The 20,664-nt window shown below is 38.3% G+C and overlaps 1 protein-coding gene across 11 annotated transcripts in view; it reads right to left on the bottom strand.

Annotated features, from left to right (window-relative positions):
• Positions 1-5,082: 5,082 nt before the first annotated feature.
• SOX6 (SRY-box transcription factor 6) overlaps positions 5,083-20,664 on the bottom strand; it is a 372,885-nt gene continuing 357,303 nt past the window's right edge. For 10 of the 11 annotated variants that reach the window (XM_088175661.1, XM_088175662.1, XM_088175667.1 and 7 more), the window contains 2 exons: positions 19,812-20,028; positions 5,083-12,063 (listed from right to left, as the gene is read on the bottom strand). In XM_088175661.1, coding sequence (XP_088031787.1) covers positions 11,760-12,063; positions 19,812-20,028 — 521 coding nt within the window. In that variant the 3' untranslated portion in view covers positions 5,083-11,759. Of the gene's footprint in view, positions 12,064-15,540; positions 15,592-19,811; positions 20,029-20,664 lie in introns of all 11 variants that reach the window. The other variant, XM_088175668.1, reaches the window with a different exon arrangement.

Below are 20,664 nucleotides of genomic sequence, written 5' to 3'. Positions count from 1 at the left end.
ATTGACCAAACAATAGAATTTTTTAACTCCACTCACCAAAATTATAAAAAGACAGTCCTAGTGAGTTCTTTATATTCTTCATCATAGCATTTTCCAAACACCCTCTGCCTACTGAGGTTGCTCAGTTACACCAGAGATCTTCTGGTTGTTATTTCCTCTATTAAACATTCGAGCACACTGTGAGGAAAATGCCAGAATATGCTCAAAATCTTTGTCTTTTCCTGTCAGCTGGGGGCACTTAGCCCATCATGTCCTTAGCACCAGCTGAGCAAAACCCAACTGTGTGGTAGAGGCCAAAGGACAGGACCCACAGCTGTTCTGTTCACACTGCAGCACTGGTGGCATGGGGGTCCTACTGAGGCTACACAGATCCATCCCAAACAAATTCCTCAGCAGCAAAGGCTGACGTAGGAAAAAAATGGAGACTGGGTAAAAATTTAAAGCTGTAAGTCAAATGATCAAATTTTCTCTTAATGCTCATATCTTTCCACTACTGAGTTACAAGAGGAAGAAAAACTATGTTTTTCTGCCACCATCCTGAGAACATTTTGAAGGCACTTTTGCTTCCAGCATCACCCTGGGAGTCACAGCATTTGCTCTGTGCTCCTCACATCCCTTCCCAGTGACACAATCCCTCTGCAGCCTCTGCCAGGGCATTTAGTAAGCATTTAGTAAGTAGAAGGTCTTAGATGCCACAGTAGTAGCACATGTTCTAGTGAAGGTTGAAAAACAAACTGGTGTTTCCTAGGAGGCTCCAAGAACCCAACTTCAGACATAATAGAGTCAGAGTAAAGAATATTGCTGACATTTTTCAGTTAGAACAAGACAGGCCATGTATGTAGTTTATATGTAGCCTGGCTGCTAACAAACCAGAATTCTCATAGGTTAAGGAGCAGTGGTCTGAGTTTGTGTCTTAGCTAATTGGGAAGTTTCTATAAAAGAACATGAATCAGGGAGAGCTGGGGCTTTGTGTCATGGCTTTATGTCATGTGCATTTTGCCATTGCTTTTGCCACTTGCTGTTATGCCATTGCTTTGCTTTTTTTTTTCTTTTTTGCCTTTGAGACTGATGTGCTTCTACAATAAATAACTTTATAACAACTATTAACTTGCTTGGCTTTTTAAAGAAGACAACCCAACAGTGTGGGTGCCTAAGAGCACCCAGAAGTTCTAACCTCAAACTTCCCCACGGAGGGGTGGGAGCAGCTGGTGATTTCTAGAAGTTATATTAACTTTCCCATAATTTTGTGATTTTAGAGGACCACCTTAAATAACTGATGGATTGCAAGTACAGCAAATGCACATTAAACCATCTATCATAGAATAAAAGGGCCATTAATCTCTTAGGAACTCTTACACATTCCCATTCGTACACACAGAAGAAGGGAAGTGGTGCCATTCTTAGCACAGATTATTGCAGCTCAGCACAGTAACATTATGTGAATATTCAAACTTATTAATTTTCCTTGAAATAAGACCTTTTTTTCCTTAAAATAATCTAAAGCTGCTAGGATGTCTCGTGCTTCCCTCCTGTAGCTGGTGTTACATAAAGTCACAGCAGCGTTAGGGGGATTCTGCAGACTCTGTTCCCAGGAAAAGCTGATACAAATAAGATCATATAAACTAACTTCCCCTCACTTTTTTCTTTCAACCCATATTGTAGTTGTCAAAACCAGAAGAACTCTCTAGTTTCTGCAGTAAGACTCCACAAAATAGGTATCTTGTACCTAAAGATTTTTCCAAAATCCCTTTTCCCTGCATGATCTCTCAACACGTGGCAAAAGACTGGAATTTCTTTTTGGGTGGGTGGGTGGATGGATTTGGGGGGATTTCTTTTTCCTTCTCCAGCACTTAGCCTTTGGTTTTTCAGCAGCTGCAGCTATTCTAGTGGAATTAACTAAGTCTGCAATCAAGTGTGGATTTCCTGATGTTTGAATAAAAGATATTTCATTGTGATTGAGTAATTTGACCATTAAAATCTATGATCTCCAGATTTTCTGAATTAAGTCTGTTAAGTTTTAACCAGATCCTGCAAAAATGGAGAGAAGTTTATCCTCCTATGTATTTTGGATCATACAAGGGACTTTGCAGTTCAGCTGAACACAAACTGGCTGTTCTGCCTGATTTTCTTCCATTAAAAAGAATAAATAGATCTGTTGCAAAACTCCTCAGTCATTTCATCCACCAAAATACCAGCCTGTGCTCCTGACTAGGAAAGGGCTGCACTCATTAATAACCCAGCACAATCACTGTAAGTGCTGAGGAACATGAGAACGAGATGCAGATGTTGGCCAGGCTCAGATGCTCTCATTAGCTGTTATCTCCTGTTGCAACTGTTGAGCAAAAACCTATTGGGTCAGGACAACCAGGAGTCTAATCCAGTAAAACAGTTACTGTGTTTTCAATTTTGTAACCTATTTGTGATTAATTAGTTGTGAACATACAGTAGCTAGAAAGAAATTATTACCCATTACCCATTATGGGGGCTCAGTGACAGAGATTTCTTTCCACTTGGTGGTTGTAGTGTCTTGCAGGCTAGGGTTCTGCTGCTTGGCTTTGGATCATAGCAGAATATATCTATTTTCGGGTTTTGAAATGCAATCATTGTGGTCTGACTTAAAAGAAAGCTTGCTCATGCATCTGAAGCGTGAGGCACCTCAATCATAAAATTAAAGCTGGAAGTTGTGGAAGCAATGCAAGAGTCAGGGGGTTTTACTCTTAGTGTTTGCAAGTTTTGAGTTCACATCCCATTTTTGAAACTTAAATTAAAATGCCTGCCTGGTTTCTTCACACATCTTGATAGTCCAGAAGAGTGACAGAAAAAAAACCTAAATAATCAATATGCTTTTCTTTTGTAATTTCATTATTTGAGGAGCGTTTTTTAAAGCTCTAATAATAACCTTTTTTCCTACCCAGTGATCCTTTGCTGATGAAATACAAGACCAACCAAAAGTCCAAGAGGTTTTAATACAAGCAGAGAAGCTTTTAAACTTTGTGGTGTCAAAGTAAATTAAATTGTCCCTAAGTAGCTCTTAATACCAGTGACCACAGTGATTTCTACAGGGCAATTATGGTTTGCTGTGTCAGTCATCCAGCAGGCATTAACACAAAGCAGAGCAGCTCTGGAGAAGTTTGTTATGGACTGTCATGTCAAGGAGCCCAATGCTAACCTGCAATGGCCTTGATATTATTAGAACTTGCTGAGGGTCAGATTCCAATTAATCCACAGATTTAACAGTCCTCTGCTCTAGTGGGTCTTGATACAATTAAGGAATAATAGATGGCAGGAAGGACACTTCCTGGCAGTCAATGACCGATGGCAGAATTTGAAGGGCCCTTAACCCAGCTGGTCATTAACTGCTCAGAGACACAACCTGGAGCTCATATTTTCTATTATAAACCACATATTAAAGATATAAATCAGCTGCAACTTTTTCCCCCCTCCTCCCAATCCATATGAGCTGCTGCTGTTGGGCTACTGTGGCAGCAGCCACAGAAAAATCCCAGTGGGAAGACAGACTCGTGCTGCACCTTGGAATCCTGAGAACCCCAAACTGAGCAGTCCTGAGAGCTCCCAAGGGACCTGCAGCTGCTGAGCAGAGCTTGTGCTCAAGCAGGAAGAAACATCTGGGAGCAGGAGAATGGAGCAGAGCAGCAGGGGCACCTCCAGCTCTCACATTTGTTGTGCTCTGTCACTTTTTTGGTGCTTCCAGTGCAGCAGAGCCCTCCTGTGATGATTGGAATAACCATGGAAATTGAGGAGCTTATTTATTGCTCATCCAGCTCAGTGCTGCCTCTCCCTTGTGGTGACCTGGTGCACACATTGTGTTGTAATCCAAGTTTCTAAAGGCCAAGATGAGCATTTGGGGTGAGCAGACCAGCACAGGGAGGGCAGTGAGGTGCTGCTCTCCACAGCACCAGGAAAATGGAATTTGCTGCTCTTGCTGTTATGGGGTAGCCCCCAACACTCCACCTTGTCCAGAAGATTGCTGTACATGTGGACACAGCCCTGTGTGGCAATTACTGCATTGTTGGGTTTTTTTGTTTTGTTTTTTTTGTTTGTTTGGTTTTTTTTTTTTTGGGACCTAGAGATTTCACATGAACAGTTTGTGTCCTACTGCTGCAGGAAGATTTTCATTGCTCAGTTTGCTTTTCATTGTCCTTGTGTAACAACCCAGCTGTCAACATCAGTGTGTTCAAGGTCCAGATTCCAGTAAGAAAAAGGAGAAAAATCACAGGGAAACAGGCACGTGTGGGGAACAGAGGAAATAAATAGGACTAAGTTGCACAAATCAATATTTATGTTTTTATCTGCTACAGCATGTTGGTCAGACTCCACATTACCATCCACTGTTGACTTTGAAGTATTCCACCACACAGATTCACAGTGCAGAATGTCATTTTTAGGAAGTTCATGTATGATGAAGAAAGGATTCTGTCCCACTTGGGTGTTTCAGGGTGCTTTGTGCACCAACTGAAACCTGACTGGAATCTGATGTATTGTACAACCAAAAGGCTCTGTTACATTCCTGCTTCAGTCCAGCACACTTCAATATAATTTATTATTTTCCTGTGAGAGCCATGACTAATTGCTAAGTCAGAAACCAATCACAAGACACCAATAGCAGCAGTTTACAGACATGGTAACTATAGATAGGCTTGATGCTGTTTAAATTTGGTTAGTTTGTTTAAAGTTATGTGCAGCAGAAAAGGGCAAGGCAAAGAAAGAAGAGACATGAGAACTGGTTTGTCTCATTTCTACTCACTAAAAATCCTTCTGAGGATTATGGTGCTACCAACAGCACTTCCTGCACACAAAATCGACATTATTCAGGGTGTATTGTCAAATTAGGTTGGTTATCAAGCATGTCTTTTACAGCATATGCTGTTAATGGATTTCAGAGGCTGATAAATGCCTTTGTAGACTGGAAAGGCATGGGCTAAACATAAGAGCAGCAAAATTCAGTCACCAAATTTACAGGAGGCCAGCTGAACAGACCTAGTTGCATTTTCCCATCATGGTCAGTCTTTAATACTAAATTCAAAGGAATAAAGGGTGCATAGAAGAAGTCACACACGCATCTCATAAAACAAAATTTATCTTTAATTTGTAAGTGTCAACAGCAGTACAAAAGATGGAGTGATGGTGAATAGATTAAGGGTAGAGAGGACAGTCTTGAGGTAAATGAGCATAAATAGGCAGTCTTATAGACACTCCCCTGAGGGGTCTAAACCCCTATCATGGCATATACTGTATCACCCAAGGATGACATGTTTAACATATCAGGAAAGCACCTTGTGCAAAAAAAAAAAAAAAAAAAAAAAAAAAAAAAGAAAAAGAAAAAAAAAATTAAAAAATCCCTCCCACCCGAAACATGTAGGTAAGGTGCCAACGTACACCAGAACATACTGTATATGGACAGGGTCTTTCAATTTTGTCTTTTCCATCAATAACTGAGGCAGAGGAGGAGAAGACTCTTAAAAGTACCACTGAAAGATTATTTAATATTTAATTTACCTCACGTCAATACTGCACAACAAAATCCAAGAAGTCTGTTTATGCAATGAAGCAGAGCTAAGAATAACTATTCTCTTTTTTAATCTGAGAACAGATTTTTTTCTTAAATCAATATCCTTAGCAAACTTTTTTCTTTCTTTTTTTTTTTTTTTTCTTTTTACTGTATCAAGAGGAGAGTGTGAGATGTGATGGCAACCTTTAAGTTCATTTAAAAACTTTACACTGGACTGTACAAGATTTTTTTTTTTTTTGATAAACTATTTACATTTTCAGACTTTAAAACATATTCAAAGCAGCAATAGACACTAGTTTTTTTTCCTCTAAACGCCCAAATAATTACCGGCCATGGGCCCAGGTAGGTACCTGCACTGTATATAGAATTTCTACAAAGAAAACCTGCCCATTAAGTAGCCAGTGGCTGTTAAACAAGCAGCCCTCGCCAGTAAGAGCTGCACCCAGGGTGTTGCTATAGGAATCAAAGCATAGTACCTTGACAAGAGAGTCTCAGTTGTCCCAACAGCTCTACACAAACTTTACAATTTGAAACAGCAGCTAGCATGTCAGTCCAGCATGTCAGTGAATTGTGCTGATTAAATTAACATAGAGTACAATCTCACAATATACATCACAAACAAATTACAATGTCAGGAAATAAGAGTTACAGTAAGATAAGTTATGTAGTAACAGCTTATAAGCTTGTCTTAATGTAATAAAAAAAAATTTTACATGGGAAATACAATAATGAATGAACATAAATGCTAAGCATTCTAGTTTGCTACAAGCTGAAGAAAGGTACAAGAAAAAAAAAAAACAACAACATTGCTTTCTGGAAAGCAAAACACAAATGACAAAGGAAGACAAACGGAGAATGCACACTAGCAGGTCTGCAATGTGCAGCATACAAACAGTTAAATATTTGCACATTCCCCATACTCCAAGAGCACCAAGGACCTCACTTGTGGTTTTTAGAAAGCGGAAATTACAAAGCAAGCCATGTCACTAAGTTGCTTTATAGCTTTCATATTGCCATAAATACCAATTTGATAAGTTTTCCTTTAGCCCAGTTCACCCCACCCTACCCCTTTTTACCCAGCACGTGAAATCTCAGAATACTTCTTTGTCACCATCTCCGACAATTCTGGTAGTTAAAAAAGGGCGTGGGATTAAAATGAAATGGTTTTGCATATACATTGTCTTTTCCTTCTGTAGCAGGGCATTGCTATATATCAAAAATGTAGCTTGATCTGAGTAAAATCACAGATTTTAATGGGTTGTACCAAAAAAAAAAAAAAAAAAAAGTTTAGAAGAATTTTTTTTAAAGGAAAAAGTGTTTTGTAAATTATCAAATGAGGTCATATAATATCATTCTTTTAAAAGAACATGCTTAAGTGCCAACTCGAATCTTAAAAAAGCATGCAAAACACCAAGGGGTCCAAGCCCACTCATTAACTTCTCATAGAAACGTGAAGAACTCTATCATGCATCCTGCTGGCTGCATCTCCAGTGCAGTTGTTCTCACCGTGACCCTGGCTCAGCAAAGCTCACCCCACTCCACACCAGCCCTGGTCCTGTGGAAGCACTGACATGCTTCCTTTTAAACAGGGAGGTGAGTGTTTTCCTGGGGCAGGACGGGGTCTGGATTTTGCAGAATTTTTTTTGCTGGGAGATGATTTGGCGATGCCATGCCTTTGATGTGGCCGAAAAACAAAACAAAACAAAACAAAAACCCCAAAAAAACCCAAAATGCAGAGAGGCAGCCAGGGGATCAGATGGCACTGGGAGGGGGTTGTGTTGTGTTTATCCAGGGCAGGAGCTGCCCACAGCTGGCTGCTGCACACTTTGCACAGGCTGGTGCATTTATTGGGACTGATGCTGCTGTTGGGTTTGAGTGTCCATCCCAGAGCCATCCCATCTTTTCCCTCCCCCTGCCTCTCGCTGCACACTGATTTAGGAGCTCCTCAGGATCCTGGGAATGCTCAGCAGGTGATTTCACAAGCCAAAGGGTGGTGCCCAAACACACAGGCAGAGCAGAATCTGGCCAGTTCTCCAGACTCCTTTCTGCATGTCAACCCTGGAAAGCAGTATGGTTTCCATTGGGACCTTTAGCTTCCATTCTTATAAAATAAGAAGTGAACTATTCTGGCTGGTATCAGACTGTTTGGGGAGCCTTCTTCTCTTGAATATAAGTATTTAAGAATTTTCCAAAAGAAAATATATTGTATCTGTTAATTAAATAAACTGTTCACAGAGAAAATAGTATTACTATATTAGTGCTCCTGAATGGAGTTATTTTTCCAGTCAGTTTCTAAGGGGCCTCAAACACAAAGCTTAAGAAGCAATTCCATGAATCCTCTTCGTGTATTGTGTGAACAATTTCTCTGGTATTAGAGCCTAATACAACAATAACGTGATTAAATGAACATACAACATAAAGGATTGATATTAATGAGTCTTGCCTACGTTGCAAGGGCCGTTTCAGTCATTTTAATTTTTCAGGGATATACTTTTGACTTCCAAATGCCATTCTTGTAAAGTACAATATCTCATTGGTTTTACTTGGATTCAGAAGACTGTGTTTCCCACCAAATGTAGCCAAACTTTGGCACGTTTCATGCATCAACTTTCTAAAAAAAGAAGAAAGTGTTCCCTGTTTGTGGAACGTGCTGTCAAAAATCAGAGGGAGCACAAGTGAGGCATCTTGCTGTCCCAGCTACAGGTCCACAATACTGCACTCACACTGCGGGTGTAAATTCAGCATCTACATGAGGTACAGTGACTTGTCAGCATTTAATATGGACCAACATACACTGATATAGAACAAAAGTAAATACATAACTTATACTTCACTAAGTATCCATGAACAAAAAATAAAATTCTATTTCCTATGTTATATTTACACAATTTAAAAAAACAAACAAACAAAAAAAAAAAAATCTAAAATGAGATGGTAAATTCATCAAAAAACTTTGTTTTGAGCTCCGATTAATAAAAAGTAAAAATGTTGGGTTTCATCCTTATGATTGTCCTTCCTTGATTTCTACTGACATTTTAGAGCCAATGTCGGCTAATAAATAGAATAACACGCTCATAGGCACAATTCAGATTCAAATATGTTCCTCCCACTCCCCCAGCCAGTAAATGCAATTTTTACCAGCTGGTGATTCCTGAACAGCCAGTCATTTTCACGAATGTGGCTTTAACATACAGAGCATCAGCATTGAGGCAGGGCTGGAGCTAAAACAAAGTGTTCATACATACATGTATTTTGCATAAATAAATGAAATAACAAGACATAAAAATGACTCAAATCCGGCAACTGTGAGGCAGGCCCACACGAGTCGAAACAGATGACTTTTGTTCATGTAGTTTTCGTACAACAGTTTCACATTAGTCAGAAGTGATAAAAAATACCATTTATATCCAGTGCTTATAACACTTACGAAACAACATCTGTGAGTGTGTGTGTTTTTTTTTTTTTTTTTTTTTTGTACTACAAGCAAAATCAAGTTTCAGTCCTAAAGAACAGTCCTTTGTTCTCCACAAGCCTGCAGAATATTATTTTGGCATGGTCATAAAATTAAAAAAAAAAAAAAAAAAAAAAAAATTAACCAACTAATCTAAATGTTTGCCTTTGTGCAAAAAAAAAAAAAAAAATTACATAAAATACAATGCTAGCAATACAGCATTCTACCTATGCAACAAAACCAGGAAAAAAAGAGAGCAAAAGTGAAAGAAAGTGATGTGGGGGGAGGGAGAGATACTTCTAACTGGAGAATTATGTAAGACATTAATAAATAGTCTTTTTTTTTTTTTTTTTTTTTTTTTTTTAGGAAATAATGATATCCTCCCCCCAATCTGAGCTGAATGTATTAAAACCAGTTCAAATTCCCAAGCTATTTTAAGAACAAAAACCACTTTCTATCAGTACCTTAGCCAGCTTAAAGAGGACGCTCACCAGCTAATGACACAGCATATGCCTTTAAAGACTTGGCTAGACCAGTTTATTGCTTATTAGACATGGACTCAGAACACAATTAAATAAATATTAAAAATATAACTTTTTTTTTTTTTTTTTTTTGTTCCAAATTACAAAATGGTCAGAGAAATCTGACCATTGTGTTTCTATGCCATTATCTTTATAAATTGTCCTGTAAATTGAACAATCTTCTTTGTCTCAGGGGGTCACACTCGGTTCCTAGAGAGGCAGAAATGTTTTTTTTTCCTGGCAGGGCAGGTGGCAGTGGAGTGCACAGCCAGGCTGGCACTCCTGCTGTCCCAAGAAAACTTGGGCAGCTCTCTGAGAAGATGCTCCCAGACTTCCAGGGAAGATGCTCTAGGCCCACTGGCACCTCTGAGCCCAAGCCTGAATTTGTCACCAGTGTGCTGAGCACTGCCAATTCCAAATAAAATCTGAGTTGAGGAGCTCCAGCACAGTTATTCATCAGGCCCATTGGAACTGGACATGTATGCAGTGATCTATTTGTGAACAGGAGTGGAGCATGAGGGGGAAAAATAAAGGCAGTTTCTCCTCTGTCTTTAACATCTAATAGATTCACAATCTTTGAATGCCTCTCTTGCATATTTCCCAGAATTATCTCCAGCAATGGTATTTTTTTCTAGAATACAAACAGAAATTTTAGTTTCTTTAGCACCTTACATCCAAAGATCCCAAATTCGCTTGACAAGTCACATTCCCACATGACTAATGGACAATAAATCATTTTGACGACCCATTTTCCCACCTTTGCCATTAGATATTTGAGTGGCCTTCCCTCCCCCACTTGGAGTCTCACTGATAAATCACTGCATAAACACTTAAGGTAGCACAGTTCCTTCAGGTGGCAATAGGAACGTGATGCACAGAGCCATGACTTGCCACAGATTCCTCAGGCCCTAAAAATTCAGCATGGTGGACTGTAAAAGCAGTTTGGATTTCACATCTGCCCTTGCTGTCTGAGTGCAGAGGTTTGTAGCTATAAAGACCTTTTTAGGGGTATTTGTACTCTATGTACATATAAAAGTACTGACTTTATTTTGCAATACATATAGCAGAGTGTTTCCAAGTGCTCCTTGAACATACAGTGTTAGAGGAACAAGTGAATTTCTCATTCATAAAGGTCATGTTCATTTTAGTAGCAGGTGCACTTTTATTTTCATATACCTGTGTGATTTAGGGAAGGGGAAAGAAGAGGCTCTTTAAAATATCAATAAGGAATTGTAAGTGTAATGCCACCAACTGTACTTTTAAAAATAAATATTAAGTATTTGGACCCTTGACATTCTGGAATGAATAAATTATTTAAGAGAAAATGTGTTAAGACTGAATGCAAGGGTTAAAAGCAAAGGGGTAGAGAATGTAATCAGAGGTGGCCTCACACTGCTAAGACAGGCCCGTCCATAGCTGGTGATCGCTCTTTTGTGCTTCAAATTTCACACTAATGGCACATCAAGAGGCAAAAGCAATTGGGCACATGCACTATGGCAACCATGTTCACTAATTAAGAATATCCTGTCTCCAGATTCCTGAGTACTTTACCATATTCTGGAAAAAGTTAGGTTTTATATATAATTTTTTTTTTTTTTAAGATGCCAAAGGATTGTCTAAGACTTTACAGTGTCTCCTTTAAGACTTTTTGTTTAAATGTTAAGATTCAAAAGTTACGAAAAGTTTGGCACATCAGAAGTTCAGCTATACATATGGAAAAAAAAAAATGGAATTCAGAGACTATTTTTTAAAGACAAGCTATGATGCACAGGTGTGCACACTTGCGGACTTGTTCTGTTTCACAATATGAAATCTGCAGTTTTTGTTTTCTAAAATAATCCAGAATAAAAACACATTCACAACCTGTAGGCTGGCACAGCATACCTGAGTGAGAATGTATAACCCCCATCTAAAACAGTAACTTAAACCTTTATCAGCATCCAAACGGAAAAAGACAAAAGGTAAGACTTGTAAGACAGCTATTGATTCATATAAGTTTTCAAGTCCTGATGTCTGATATTTATGTCTTCATCTAAATTAAAAAACAAAACAAAACAAAAACAAACAAAAAAAAAAAACCCAAGTTCATGAAAAATTAGGGAAACAATCTGTCTCACACAATAAGAAACATTTAAGACCATTCTGCTGATGTAACTGTAGGAGCCACACATGCATGCAGGCTCTTTAAGAACTTTTGTTCAAAAAAACCCCAAAAAAACCCAAATGAGTCTGAGTACTTTAATTCTGTGAACACTCCTCAGTTGGCACTGACTGCCTCGTGGGCTTCGTTTTCACTGCTATAGTCTGATTTGGGATCATCCTCATAGTCCTCGTACATTTCTATTTCATCCTCTCCGTTCATCATTTCGTTCCCAGGGAGGCTCCCGCTGTCCGTCTTCATGCCATAAGTGCTCTGGATGACAGGGATGCTGGGCTCGGGGCTGGCAGAGGTGCTGGAGCAATCTGATGGCATCTGGGGGGACGGCGTGGTGGTGGCCATGGTGATAGCACCAGGGTAGACAACTCCTGTTCCCGTGGTGATTGGAATCTGAGGCTGCTGTCTGGAAGGGGGAAAAAAAAAGCAAGAGGGAAACGTCACTGTCTGTGGGAGTGTTTGCTGGGCTTTGCATCACTTTTTATCAGTGCTTTGTCACCTGTCTCTGTTTGCCCTCAGAGCCAGGATTAATGAAAACACGATTGAGGTGATTCTCGTGTTTGGGTTTGGATGTTTGTTATATGACAGCACCTCCAGCTCCTTGCTAGAAGTGGGAAAAATGGCCCCAGCTGAGCCTGCTTCAAGGCCTTTTAAAGCCAAACAAACCAATAAAGGTTTAACACCTATATTATTTATCCTTTTGACCCAGTAATAGATTCCCCTTAGAGTGTCATTAGACTGACCAACCAAAGGTCACTGCCTGAGTTCTGTGAAGAAGAAAAAGATGAACAAAGAAAAAGACACCACCCAAAATTCTCCATCTTGTCCCATATCCACCAGTATTCTATAAAAACCTCAAATTTAAAACCCAGCACCCAGTGAAAACACACACATCTAACCCACCACACATTTGTGATTTCTAACTCATTATTCAGATTTCCAAGCCTTCTCCAAGGTTTCAGCTCCAGAGCAGTGTTTTCCAGGGGATCTGTGCCTGGAAGCACAGAAAGCTCAAAAACTCCACATTCCTGAGATCCAACAACTGCCTGTGTTTAGAGGAGGGAAGACCTTCTGCAAGTCCAAAGGAAAGCAAGGCTTTAGGTGTTTTCCTAGACAGGCTCTGTGTGTTCCTCTGGGCTCACAGACCTCTGTGCTATTGATTCATTTTGTCCCTCAGAGGACAGCTGGGATGTGAAGTGCTTTCAGTCACTACCAGACATCCTGTCATGTATTTCATGTGTTTATTTAAACCATAATACAAACTAGCACTTGGACAGAGACCATCAAAAGGCTTCAGGCACCCATGTGATGCCTGCCTGCTACCAAAGACACCCTGTATCCAAAATCTAAACCCTCAAACTCATGGCAAGAGCTTCTGTTAATGAGAGGACCTCAAGATTACCTAAAATGGCAGAGAGAAACTCTAAGTATCTAATTTACTATGAAAGTGCCACGTAGACTCCTACTTCACTTAGACATTCTTCTGACATTTGATTGCTGGTTTTGATTCTTATTTGGATCCATCATCAGAATGCCATTTGCTTTTCAGGATTTTGTGTGTAAGATAGGGATTTTGAAGCAAAGTACTTGATAAAAAAAGAACAAATCTGCCCTGGAAGATGCTGATTTTGTATTGACTAGTTATTGAACACACATGTCTATTTGCATAACCTATTTAAAGAATCATACATCTCAATGTATTCCCAACCTTCTTTAAAGCAATATTGACCCAGTAAGAGTGAACTATTATAGAATTTTAGCAGGAGAAACATTGTCAGGTATCTTTGAATAGTTTAAGGAATCTGCACTGTGTCATTCTATGTTAAATTCAAAAGGACATTTTATAAACCAGTCTCACAAATTCCTAATCATTGGCTAACAGAAAATAATGTTAAACTTACTTTAAAAACCCTAAATATCGAGTCTTTATCGTTCACTGATCAAACTCTGATTTTGATAAATATCACACTAGAGAGCTCCAGGGAAGCTGCAGTCCTTCGAGTTTGGGTGGTGATACAGTGAAATCATGAACACCCTGTGCAACACACCACTAAAATAGTTTGTACCATGGCTGGTACTGCTAGCCTGACTCTTACAGCCTCTGCACAGCTTGAGAAATTCAAACATCTGTTGTGTAAGCCTTGTACACCTGGCTAGCAGCAAGCAAAAATGCAGTAATTCATTTGACACAGTCATTATACTCCTGTTTGCAAATGATGATTTGCAGATGATTTACAAACAGCTTGGGATTTTTCACTAAATTTTCACTTTTTAAATGGTCTGATAAATGTTCTGTGAAAACAATTTTCAGCCAATGTATTTGCTTGCAAGTGATTTTCTGCAAACATCTTTCAATACTTTATCCATAAAATTGAACACCTTCCTCACATGGGAACATTTCTGGTTTAGGATTGCATGTTTTCAGGAGTATAAACTATTACTGCTAAAAACCCACACGTATCTCCTCCATGACTTTTAGATGCAGAAAATGTTCACATTAATGAATCTTTCCACAAAGCAGAGGAAAAAGAAACCCACACATGGTCAACACAAAAAATCAATGTAGTTGTCACCAGGCCATACACACTTAATTCTTTCTAATCTACCCATCTAAAAATCTTTCACCAGTATTTCTTAGAATAAATAAATTCACAAAACAAAACATCACCAGTTGTTCATCAAAGAACACCATAATATCAATGCCAAATGATGCTTTGAGAGTTTTCCCAACTCCTGTAACAGAAGTTGTAGAACCTACTCAAAGAATGATTGAGTCAAAGCTGCTGCTGTCTTGTAAATGACATTAAGCAGCAGAACACAAACATCCACCTCTACACATCCCCTCCCCAAAAATTTTGTATTTTTTCAGAAGCAAATTGCATTTTTACAAGCACCAAGAACAACTTGAAAAGTCTGCTTAAGACAATGCAGTGAGATATTTTGATGAAGTGATGGTTATCAGTGTCAAGGCCTAAAGGACAGAGATATCCTGGTATTTTTATAAATGCTTATCAAGTCAACAAAATTCTTTTGCACGTCCACATTTCTGTGGGACTGGGAACACTTGTCCAAGTATCACCCATTTCAAAGTATAAATGGAGAAGGTCATCTGAGCATAGAGAAGCCAAATTTACAGAGGTACTTTTTACTTGGGAGCACACCAGACAAATGCATGGCAAGCTACTGAATGAATCTAATTGTCAAAGAAATTGATTGGTATAACAGGAAAGTTAAAGGCTTACTGGATTTGTCATTCATAAATGCAGTCCTTTTTTACATGCCAAACAAAAATCAGACATGCTGTGCATGCCTGCTGCTGGCTGGGTAATAATTTTAAATTACCTATATCTCACTGTGGAACTGTAAACATGTGGTAACTGTACCACCTAATTGGAAAGGTTCTCAAATTGCTGCCCATTTGCTAGCAAAAAAATTTGCTAGCACTTAAACATGGGCACCTACACACCTCCAGTAACTGGACACCTACCTCTGATTTAGTAGCTGTTATTATTTAGAGCTGATCAGGTTGTCACTGTAAATTCTGCTCTAGTTGCTACATTACATTATTTTAAAACGCCACAAACTGTGTGGACAGCATATGTTACTAGAGATGAGTGTTATCATTTCCTAAGTAATTAAGTTCTTTGGGGGGAGGGAAAAAAAGAGCATTTGTTTAAATTCCCACTACTCTCCCCGAAAGGAAGAGTTGGAGTTTCTAACCTACAACTCTGGCCATTATGCTTTCTTATATTTGTAGATCTTAAAGGTATTCCTGTTAATGGAGTCTTTTATTACATTAAATTCCACACATTTAATCATTGCCTCTAGCTAGAGTTCTACCAATCACAGACCCTTGGAGGGGGGAGATAAAAACATACTTTACCTGCAAGCTACAGGTTACAATTCAGCTCAGTTGCACATGGAAGTTTTCTGCCTGTTAGGATTTCCAGAAAGCAACATTAATCTTCTGGTCTCTTCAGATCCTTGGGGAATGGTGGCACATCTCTACATACCCTGGCTTCAAACCACTCCTGTCTTCACCATCTCCTCTGACAAAGAAATCCTTATGGGGACAATTACTAGAGGTCACTATCTGCTCTGCCAGCACTGTCTGTCCACTCTGGGGCCAAAGATTGGGCAAAAAAAAAATTTAAGTAAATATAAAAATGGAAGCAACATGAAAATTATGAGAAAAACTGACCTGCTCACAAATTTGTGGCATTAATATTCTTAGTATTTTTCTGGAGAATGTTCCTCTTTTGACTTTTGCCAAACCAGCTAAACCTTTAAATTGGCAAATGACCATTGCTTTCTGATCCTTTCCCAACCATTTTCTGACAGCTCTTTAAATGTCTGAAGCAAAAATTGATTGCATTAAGGAAAACGCTCATATGTTACACACCCCTGAAACTCACATTCCCATAAGGAATGAAATAAGAGTAAATCTCACAAAAGCACCCATTGTGTACTTGCTTGAAGTTCAAGCTACAGGAGTATAATATTACAGACTTATTCAAAACCATAGCCTAGCAACATTGAGACTACGTGTGTACAGTAGTTATAAACACTATAAAGGCTTTATTCTAAACATCTTATGCTGGTAGAGCACAGAAAAAAAAAAAGTTACTGCTTACATCATTTTGCAGAGAAATGTGTATAGCATATACTTCTATTTAGAGTGTATTAGACTGTAAAAATGACTGAGCAATGAATTATATTTGCAAGACAAGGCAACAAAAGACAGACTCAACTTAAAATATCTGAATTTATGGTTCATATATGATCCATTTGTTAGCTCACATTTATTTATGCATTACGAAAAACTGCTATTGAGGATAAATTGTAAATCTCTTGAAGTCTGTTTGGGAGTAACTTATGCTGAAGGTATCATTCACAAGTTCCATTAATAATTTTGCTATTAAAAATAACTCAATTATTTTAAAGACATAGCTGGCTTCAGAATTAGCTTCCCCGAGATTGAAAGCAGCAATTTTTTAACACACTCTGCATTAAACATGGATTATTTCTGTATATTATCTGCCTCATTTGGAAGAAAATTCATTCATGTAGTGATGCAGTAGAAAGCCTATGCACACTGAAAGTTCCACTCTGCTCTTTAAAATTCTTGGCAGTTCCCAGATTTTGGTCTATCAGATATATAACAATTATCTGAAAACATTAATTTCCTGCCCAATTTATTCCAAGAAATCTTCACTCTCATTCTACTCTTTGAAGGTTTTATGTCAAAGATCAGAATAGAACCTGGCCATTCATTAGCTTATTTCTCTATTTTATTTTAAATCCTGGCTAGTTTGTATATTGAGATTCTTCAAACTCCCTTTGTGCACCTTACCAAAGATGCACTTCACTGAAGTGAGCAGTGCACTTTGTGCATCAAAAAAGTTGGAGCCGTGGAGAACTCCAGGTTTGAGGTGCAGGGTTCTACCTGGAGCAGAATTTTCTCATTTTAGCCAGTGGCTCCCTAAGGGAGTCTGACACTAGCTAGCCTTTACTGGATTGCCTAAAACATAAATGTACATTTGGTATAAGAAAAAATGCAAACATAATTATGAAAAAATAGATTTCTTCTCACATTTTACTGTTTCCTTTAGCCACCTGTTCTGAAGGTGCATCTGACTCTTCACAAGTCTCCTACTTTTCTGTTTATTCTGTGATGATATTTTGTTGCCATTTCGGCACATACCCATTCCCAACTTAATTGGTTTGTACTTAAAAAAAAAAAAAAAGAGAAAAGCAACAAAAAATCCCCAGCAGTACTTCAAGCAGTATGAAGTACTTGGCACATTTCATTGGAGTCTATTTTGTACTTTTGTTCTCTATCTTCCACTGAAATATTTACTGTAAACACAGAGCATATTCAATCCGAAAAACCACATTTGTCTCTTATTTCACTCTGAGAAGGAAACAGCATCTCAGCTCTCACTTCTGAAGGACGATTTATGTTGTTCCATCAAAACAGTGGAAAAATAATGGGGGTGTGAGGTCAGTTAGGAAACTGTTCCAGCTGATGCTTTATGTGATATTTATGTTAAACACAGGGAAGAGTAAGTTTAAGAAGCTGATGGGCTCACTTACTGTGTTTCACTTAGTTATAATCTGATTTGGAAGAAATGTTGCTTTTCATTAGTTAGTAAACTATTCTGCTGAGACAAATGATTCCATGCTTTATGTTTCAGCTCAAAAAAAGATGTTCTAGTCTGCCTTTTTCACTGATTTTACTTGGTGTCTTCCAATAAGTTTGTTTTAAATTATTCTTGAGGGAAAAGGGGAATTTTGGACAAGAGTGGGTAGTGACAGGGAAGTAAGAAATAATTTTTTTAAATCCCAGCCCGTGATTGCTCAGGACCATAATCTATATTCACATTGAACAGCAAAATGGATCTCATTTCATATTTATTGAATGCATCCCTTATACTTCATACTCCTTTTTCCATCACTTGCAGAACTATAAGCCATTGGTTTTGGTGAAGTCCAGTGCACCATCATGCAGCTGCACAGAGGTAGTTTACTTTAAACTTCACCATGGAGAGAACATGTTGAAGTGGACTGAGCATAAACAGGAATTGGAAACAATCCTTTCAATAAATGGTGACTTTCCCATGGTCTTGGTGATCACACTGTTGGATATATGAGAAAGGTGTTACATTTAGGGTGCACCACTTTGGTTTGGAATACCTTTCAAAAGTATGTGTACATTCTTAATAGAAGTATCACTCTTTAGGTAGGCACTTCTAGAAATGTCTTAAATCCATCCTCCATATTCATTCCCATTTAGCCACCACGTTTAATGTGCAAAATGCTACTGCTTAATACTGTTTTGAACTAGCAAACAATTCTCAAATTGTTCAGACTGCTGTTTTGGCATTTCTTTTGCATTTCTTGTCTATATGTGATTTTATGTCAATCTGCTTTGGAAGACATAAGCTAGAATTTCATTCCCTCAATCTGAATATAATTTTCAATGTTCTGTATAAATTCAGATTTCTACTTAGAGTCCTATGTGCAATTTTGATGGTAGATTATTAGTAAACAATTTCCCTTAGACTGAAGAATAAAAAAACAATGTCATAACTGTAGAGTGGAAGGCTGTTTCAAGATATCAAAACCACTTCTATTTACTGATTGAAGAAAGAGCCCACATTGTTGCAGGCTGTACCACAAAATAATTGACTGCAACAGGAGTTCTGCATCCCAAGCCAAAAATGAGGGCACATAATCGACGTCAAGGTCAATTATCTGGTACTGAAGTACCCAACAAAAGGAGACTATTGTGATTAGAGAAATAAGCAGAACATTGTGAATTTGGAAAGGCTGGCACTGGAGGCAGCTTTTAGACTCTTTGTAAATCACCAGAAATATTGTGTTAGAGCACTGAGCATCACAGATTAATTCATAAAAAAAAAAGAAAAAAACAAAACAGGAGAGAGAAATCAGTTATGGTGCAGTTGTTTCACTGGACTTTTGTTATCTTTAGCTTGTAGATGTTTCACAGTGCTCCTTTCTCTGCTGAACACCAGAGGAAATACCACTAGAAACACACACAATGTTCTTAAATCTCTGCCAGGATCTTTTTGGGCCATATATTTTGAGTTATAAATCTATCCAGTCTATCTATGCACTACTTGAAAGACCCTTTCTAAACCTTTTTTTTTTTAAATTTTTTTTACACACTTCTGTATATAACAAAATTCCTAGTAGCTTCATACCATGATATCATAGATTCATGTGTGCTCCTCATGCAGCTACTATTACTCCTCTCCCTTTTCCCCCTCTCCTGACTCCTTATTCTACACAGGAATAATCCTTTGTGCTTTTCTCTTCGTTCTTTTCTTAATTTAGGAAATGATGCTGTAGCCATTACTAACCCACAATGGATTACCTTACTAAAGACTCACAAAAGACATTATTCAAACCTTTCAGGCCGATGGGAAACAACTTCTTTTGACTTTAAAGAATTCCACAATCAGTCTCATAATCAGCATCCAGTGGCAAGCTGATAGCTCCATATTCCATCTTATTTTTTTAATAAGGTCTTAGCAGTTCCAACCCTTTCCCTCTAAATGACATTACACAGTGACTCAAACAGACAACTCTATTTGTTGTGTTTTTTTTTTTTTTTCTATTTGCACTCACCCTACAGTAAAGAACTGCCTCATCTCCTGTCTTCGAGACCTCATCAGCTGCTTGTATTCCCCAATGCGCAGCTTCTTCCCATCCACAATGCAGGTACGTTTTGGTCGAGGCTTGTATTTGTAATTCGGGTACTTTTCTAGGTGGATTTTACTTAGTCGTGCCTGCTCCTCGTAGTAAGGTTGCTTCTCTTGATTGGACATGGACTTCCAGCGAGATCCTATGGACACAAAGTGTTGGTGAGTGCTCAGGTGAAGCAGATTTAGCTTTATAAACACACAGTTCAACGTGCCTTCTCGCCATAATAAATTTTAATCAAGTTCGTTAAATAAACGGATTTAAATTTACATCGGTCTGTGCATACATTGGCTTGCACAACCTGAGACACCTTAAAAGAACCCTGAATTCCAGATATTGCTGCAGACTGTGCATATGTAAATCTCTATTAAATAGGGTACACTTAAAATCAATAGTTAAGTCTCAAAATCTCAACCTCGTGCTGCAAAACAGACTATTTAATATTTTACAATAAGAGCATTAATCTGTGAGTAATTCCACAGCTCTGTAATACCGAGCACAGTGTGATGGTTCAGGAAAGTCTGCAGCCATACTCTCACTGTTAAAAGCCTAACACATTGCCTAGGGACACAGGCTTCTTTGATATTTTTATGAGAATTTGGTTTATACAACTCCTGCTAATAGATATTAATAACTTGCTATGTAGCAGGAAAAAAAGTATCAAACCTTACAGATTCAGCAAAATTATGAACAATCCCTTGCTGTATGGGAGTCTTAAATTTACTGAGCTTCTGATATAAGCTTGGCATAATACTGACACCTATTTTAAATCCTATTA

The sequence above is a fragment of the Sturnus vulgaris genome, chromosome 18 (genome assembly GCF_052056855.1).
Source record: "Sturnus vulgaris isolate bStuVul1 chromosome 18, bStuVul1.hap1, whole genome shotgun sequence".
NCBI classification, from domain to species: domain Eukaryota; kingdom Metazoa; phylum Chordata; class Aves; order Passeriformes; family Sturnidae; genus Sturnus; species Sturnus vulgaris.
Note: the sequence above shows the minus strand (reverse complement) of the source record. Positions and strands in the feature narration are given on the sequence as shown.